Below are 7,136 nucleotides of genomic sequence, written 5' to 3'. Positions count from 1 at the left end.
GTATCTCCTTATCACGAACAAACCGATTAAGAACTGTGAAATCCCGACAACAACACCCCTGCTGAAAATGTCTCGAAACAAACCATTCTTTAATCGTAACTAACAACCACATACCATCTATGTTCATCATCGGTCACCCCCGTCGTCTTGTACGATGCTCCCCGTCTCCCCACAACAACGGTCGACCCGAAAACACTTTACCGTCTCCATCTTCTGAATAGTCTCGAAACAGCCCATGCTGTCTCGAACCTTCTTGTGCGATCAAACCTTCGGTTTGCTTCTGCTTGCAGAAAAAAATCATTGCCATACACCCCGCTTTCGTTGCGATGGCAACCCCGCACCCGAAGGCTCCTCCCCTTCGAAATTCGACTCTCAAACCAACCCTCCTCAACCTTTGTTCTGATACCAAGTGTAAGATATAAACCTTGTAATACCTTGATGCACAAGGAAAAGTAACGAGCAAAAAGAAAAAAGAACAAAGGAATAACATGGGAGTAATAAGAAAGAAAACAACTTTGACATTCTTTGTTAACAAATACTTTTATTGCTTGAAAAACTTCATTTCATATGTTCCTATATATACTAGACAAAAAAAAGTATCCTACTTAAATTATAAAACTATGCGGGAGATAAAAACTTAAATACGGCAAGGAAACTGATTAATCTACTCGCATAGAGTGACGTCAAAACCAACAACTAGAATAAGGAAACCGATTAATACAACATTACCAAAAAGCACAGCGAGGGCCTAAACGTGTCATTACCTTATAACCAACGTGACCTTACATAGAGCGACATCAACCATCAAGAAACATTTCACCTTTTCAAAGTAATTCAGGCCCTTATTTATGAAAGCTCTACATAAGCGTTACACCATAAGAATAGCAATGTGTAGTTTTTCTTCTTCACTAATTAACCCATAGAAATCATTACTTGTATGCATTTTTCGTCATATATTTTTGACGACAAGCCCGTCTCTATGTTGAAAGTACATTTGTGATTACACTTCATAGTTATATGCTCGTTATAACTTAATTGATCACGATAATAGTTATAATCAAGTTAGTTATTCGTAGAGAACAATGTGTATATATGACAACTTGGTAAATGTAGTGTAATTTATGAAATAGTTGATATTATTTCTTATAGTTAGGCTGAAGGGTGTGGGCGCTGTCCCAGACCGCAGTTTGTGCCACGTCAACCAAGAACACCGCCCCCAGACCGCGGTCTGGTGCGGTCTTAGCCGCAGTGCGGTCCTTAAGTGCCGCGTTTTCTGATTGGTGGATGGGAAAATGGGAGGATTGACCGGTTGTTGGGTATTTAATTTTTTTTTTTACTTTGCTTTTTCTTTCTTATATATACATATCTAACTTCATTTTTTTTTTCACAACACAATCTCTTCTCTCTCTCAAAAAACTTTTTAAAAAAAATCAACACTCTCTCAAAAATGTCATCTTCTTCATCTTCTGAAGAATTTCAGACTATTTTTGATACCGCTATTGCGTGTGTTCAAATGGCGGAACAAACTTTTTTATTTTTTTTTGGTAATGCAATGTAATGTTTTTTTTTAATTTTCAAGTAATGAAAAATTATGTTTTTTTTATTAAACTAGAAGTTTTATTAAATTAAAATAGTTAAAAAAAGGAAGTTTTATTAAATTAAAATAGTTAAAAACAACAAAAAACAAAAAAAAAATGTGTGGCACCACTCCCTTGACGTGGCAAGAAACCACACTTGAGTGGTAAAAAATGACATGACTCTTATGTGGCGGGGGAGGAAGTGCGGTTTCGATGACACCTCACCCTCCAGCCTTATAACATATGATCATTAGTAACAACTACCAAATTCCTAAACATCAAACAAATGCTAAATAAGAATAGGATGTAACATCTAAATTTACCACCTTACCCCCACCACCACTCGTGTATGCCTATATATATAAATAGGTAATCCTCTGTTGCCAATGCATACCCTATGTTAACAAGTACCATTTTTAGATCTCCCCTTATCTACTTTTGTATGTGTTCTGTGTTGGGTCCCATACACTGTCCACTCTCTGTTATATCTATATATGCATCAATACTACATATACACACAGTGGCAAAGGGAGTACTACTGATGAGTAACAGTGCCCTTTGACGACAACCCCGTAGACTGCAACTTCTTGACTCTTATTTCATCTTATATAACACATTCCCCCATTCACCCTTCACCATCTTCACACAGACAAACACATACACACGCACACACATAACCATGCACAGATGCTCATGTGGTCTCTTCCACAATCATCAACCCAACTCCTGTTCCATTTTCTTCACCATGCCTTACGATCAAAACATGTGTCCCTACGCCTCATCTTCCCCTTCTTCGGTTGATTGTACACTTTCTTTAGCTACGCCTTCAACTCGTCTAGCCTCCGAAGACTTCGACTCACCGGAATCACGACCTTCCTCCCGTTTCTGCTGGGACTTTTTACAGTCCGATAACCACTCACCTGCTCCGCCTTCTTATAAACCTAACCGCGGAAGCGCAACCAACATCGCCACCGTTGACTCGCTTCTTGCTCGGAGGTGTGCTAACTGCGATACCACTTCTACTCCACTTTGGAGAAACGGTCCTCGTGGTCCTAAGGTAAGAAATAAGAACAAATTAACACAAATGCATGACAAAATATATATATATATATATATATATATATATATATATATATATATATATATATATATATATATAGTGTTTATAAATCGACTGAAAACTTGCAGTCGCTGTGCAATGCGTGTGGGATAAGATTCAAGAAGGAAGAGAGGAGAGCGAACGCCACAGCAACGGCAACGGCGGTTGGTGGTGGAGATGCGACGGAGGAGTATAACGGGAACACGTGGATGCACCACATACAAGGGTCGACGCATAAACTGCCGTCATACTACTCACCGGCGGGGGTAGGGAACGAGTTTAGGTTTATAGATGACGTGGACGACAGAGATTCTACGTTCCTGTCGTGGCGTCTCAATGTGACTGACAGAGTAGGGTTTGTGCATGATTTTACCCGCTATTAAAATCCACGTCGAGATCCACGACAGTGACGTGGAAAATATTATTTTTTTTGGATGATTATGTCATTTTGCTTTTGTCAGTCAAATATATAAACATATGAACTCCTTTTTCTTTAATCAACTCTCAATATCTTTTACTTTTCTTTATTCTTTCTGTTCCTCCCTATTTTAATATTTATCGCTGTTTTTATATATACATGTTATTAAAGAAAAGCCTTATTCATCTCTTGCTTTCTTTATTATATCATTTTAATTTTTTCTATGTCGAATGTTCAAAATATTGTACAAACTTAATTATTCTGATTTGTTAATGATGATATCAGATTCATATAATCTGAGTTCTTAGAATTTAGGGGTGTTCATGATTTAAGTGTAATTTATAAAGTTAAAGCAGAACTATCGGTTCTTTCATGAACCTAAACTTAAATAGCAAAAAATCGATTAACTGCTTTTTTTTTTTTTTTTTTTTTTTTTTTTTTTTTTTTTTAAATTTGTTTTGCAGTTGGATTATTGGTGATCAGTTAACCGTTTATTAATAAACAGATATATTGTAAAACTAAAAAACTACACAAAAATGATTTCCAAAATAAGTATAATCTTATGATATTATCTTTTTAAAAGCCAAAATATTATTATAATAAAATGAGAAATTAACCGAGATGAATTTGTTGGATAACCAAATAAATAAATCAAATATGATCATCAGTTAGGACATCTTCATATAGATAGGACATTCATGTGGAAGTCCTAACCAAGATGAATTTGTAGGGTAACCAAATAAATAAATCAAATATGATCATCAATCATCAATTACGACATCAATACATTGTTAGAACATCCATAATACATTGTTATATCATTTTTTTTTATATTTTATATAATTCTATCATTTTTTTTTCATACAATATATCGAAGTTTACAAAATTCAATAAAAAAATTACAAAAGTTAATTTATAATATACATTTACAAAATAGAAAACTTTTTTTTTCAATTGAAGAGTAATAGTCATTGAATGTAAATCTAACATCTCAAAAATAATATTATGGTAAAATTTCATCCATTAAATAACAACTAGACTTGTTGCTTCATTACACTTTCCCGTTGAACTCGCCATTAAGATTTCTCTTAGAGCATTGGGTATGTGTCACACCCATACTCATCCACAACATTGCCACATCACCAACAACTCTTCATGACTTTTAGAAGGGGTGGTATTCCCAGTCTTAACCTCGTTGAGGTGAAGCAAAAAAAGAAGAAAAACAGAGGAAAGAAAAAAAGGAAGAAAGAAAGAGTATGACGTTATGGGGCGTTATGCCGGCAACGAGAAGCAACAAGCAACACCAAAACGAGAAGCAGGGGCGGTATTTGTGGTGTTATGGCACCTTCACAGCGTTATGGTCCCATATTATATGCTCTTAGGAATTTGCAATTTGGGATGGATAATGATGATTAATTAATCGTTATTATTATTTGGTTTTTATAATTGGACAATAAACGGGTGCTTGGGATTGTATACTTAGAACAATTCATCATTTTAAAAAAAAATCATTTTATCCAATGTCAAAACAGGAGTTATGGATTATTTTATCTGCTATCCAAACATAATAAGGTGACAAGTTACCTTTTGGGTTTGAAAATGTCATGTTTGTAATTTGTAAATCAAAAATGAAACGAAATAACTTATCAAAAATTTATTATTCAGGTCAATAAAATAAGTAAGGGACATCTAATATGGTAATGTATGATATAATATTTTTAGAACCACCGGATATATTAAGTTACAAAGATAAGATGTTAGAAAAAAACAGGGAATGTGATTGACTTTTGAAGCTAATTAAGCAAACCAAGTTTAATTTTAGTATTTGCACAAACAATGTAAACGAAATCGCGATTATTCTAAGTAATACTATCAAAGACAACATCCCGTCTAGCAAACACCGAAAAATTTATGAGTCTCCATATGATCTGCCACGAAAACAATAATAGAATCCAACCCCATAATAAAAAAGGTAATAAACTAAAATGAAAAATTGAATATGGCAGTGCTTAAATGAAAATGGCAATCACTAATAAATAATAATTTACTTTTTGTTCAAGTTTAATTATTATGATTTTGCAATGATAATGAATAATTATGGAATAAAAGTCTTAGATTTTGATTATGTGCTGTTAATTTTTGTTGCATGTTATCTATGTCTCTGATGCTATGAGATTTGCCAAATTTGAGTATTTGAGACGATAAATTAGAATGCTATTATACATAACATAGTTAATCCAAAAATTTTATACCACCACGATTTCTAAAATAAACTGAAGATGAGTAGTCCATAGAGAATCTCAAAGTTGGGCAAGTATAAGCCCAATTTAATATGCTTTTTAATTTTCGATTCCGAGTTGTATTGTATGGAGTTTTCACTATTTTTTTAAATTAATTTTTTAGAATTTTTAAAATTTCCAATAACTAATTTTATATTTTGAAAGTTAATAATCTGTATGGTTACTTGTTATCTTAGGTTGAAAAAATGGTTCTTTTAAATTGGATACTTTTTGATTCAGATTTTAAATTTTATAACAAATTTAATTTTTTTGTTACAAATTCTACCAATTTAAAATAAGAGTAAATTATCGTCCCTATGTTTTGGTCGAAATTGTACGTTTGGTCACTAATTTTTTATGCACTCGGGTCTTCCCTATGGTTTGATTTTGTTGCGTTTTTCATCCATTACAGACATAAAAAGACTATATTGTCCTTATTTATTTATTTGAAAAATTATTTATATTGTGTTTACTTACTATAAATATTTCACATTTAACAAATAAAATAAGAAATAGGTGGCCCACCGGACCGCCGTGATGATTCAACCTCAAGTTCCTAAATTGGAGGAAAAGTGGTGTTGGTGATTCAAGCCTAAGATCTGATATATCACTTTCTGTCGGCCGTCGAAAAATCTGATTCCTTACCAGAAAACCCCCTAGGCCACCGTGGTGATTCTACCTCAAGATCCAGAACTGGCGGAGGAGTGATGGTGGTGATTCAACCTCAAGATGCACAGCTGGTGGAGTGGTGGTGGTGATATCTAGATCTGTCCAATCTCTCTTTCATGTCAGACCGCCGCCTTGAAACAAGATCTTGATCTTGATCTTTCTTCTTTGCCATCTCTCTTGGGGTTGTCTTCACCGGAAACACGCTTCCTACGGGTCTCTCTTTTCTGCCATCTCTCTTTTCCATTGCTTTCTCTCTACTTCTCCTCTCTCATCCAAAATATATATCATTGCAGCCATCGAACACCATCAGTTTTCACTGGAGGATGAGACAACCGAACAATCTCTTCCCTGTCTCCATATCTTTTTTTTTCTTTCTCATTTCTTCCTTTTCCAGATCTGTGGATGTTGTGGTGGATTTTATTTCTGGTTCTCAAGTGGGTGTGGTGGAGGATTTGATTTGAGGTTTGCTTGAGGGGTTTTCAGGATATGATTTCAGGTTTCCATTGGTGGATAGTGGTGGTTGTCGGTGATTATTGTTGGTAGTGGTGTTTTCCGATGATTGGTGGTGGTAGTAGTGGTTTCCTATGACTGTTGGTGGTCATGGTGATCTTCTGGTGACTGATGGTGGTAGTGGTGGTTTCTAGTGTCCGATGGTGGTAGTGTTGGTAGTGGTGAGAGTGAGAGTGGTCTCACTTGTCTTTAAATTACTTAATTAATTTTTTTTAATTAATACATAATCTAATTAAAAAACTGAAAAAAAAAATATAAGGGTAATATAGTCTTTTTATGTCTGTAAGTGACAAAAAAACGCAACAAAATCAAATTACAAGGACGATCTGAGTGCAAAAAAAACTTTAGGGACCAAAAGTGCAATTTTGACCAAACCATAGAGACGATTTTAGTAATTTACTCTTATAATAATAATAATAATAATAATACTTTTAGAAAATAATATATTTATATTATATATATTACTATTATGATACTTTTGGTCTTTTTAAATTGCCTGCCTAGGAGTTTTTTTTTTTTTTTTTTTTTTTTTTTTTTTTTTTTTTTAAGAATGAAGTATTTACAAAACAACATACGGAGTTAAC

The 7,136-nt window shown here is 34.0% G+C and overlaps 1 protein-coding gene across 1 annotated transcript; it reads left to right on the top strand.

The window, feature by feature from the left end:
• Positions 1-1,978: 1,978 nt before the first annotated feature.
• Positions 1,979-3,177, top strand: LOC145162726 (GATA transcription factor 19-like). Its single transcript, XM_079081795.1, has 2 exons — positions 1,979-2,634; positions 2,766-3,177. The coding sequence occupies exons 1-2, from the start codon at positions 2,257-2,259 to the stop codon at positions 3,057-3,059; spliced, it is 672 nt and encodes a 223-aa protein (XP_078937921.1). The 5' UTR covers positions 1,979-2,256; the 3' UTR covers positions 3,060-3,177.
• The last annotated feature ends 3,959 nt before the right edge of the window (positions 3,178-7,136 follow it).

The sequence above is a fragment of the Lactuca virosa genome, chromosome 3 (assembly GCF_052849685.1).
Source record: "Lactuca virosa cultivar CGN04683 chromosome 3, Lactuca_virosa_CGN04683_v6, whole genome shotgun sequence".
Classification (NCBI taxonomy): Eukaryota; Viridiplantae; Streptophyta; class Magnoliopsida; order Asterales; family Asteraceae; genus Lactuca; species Lactuca virosa.
This window is presented reverse-complemented; position numbering and strand designations above follow the sequence as displayed.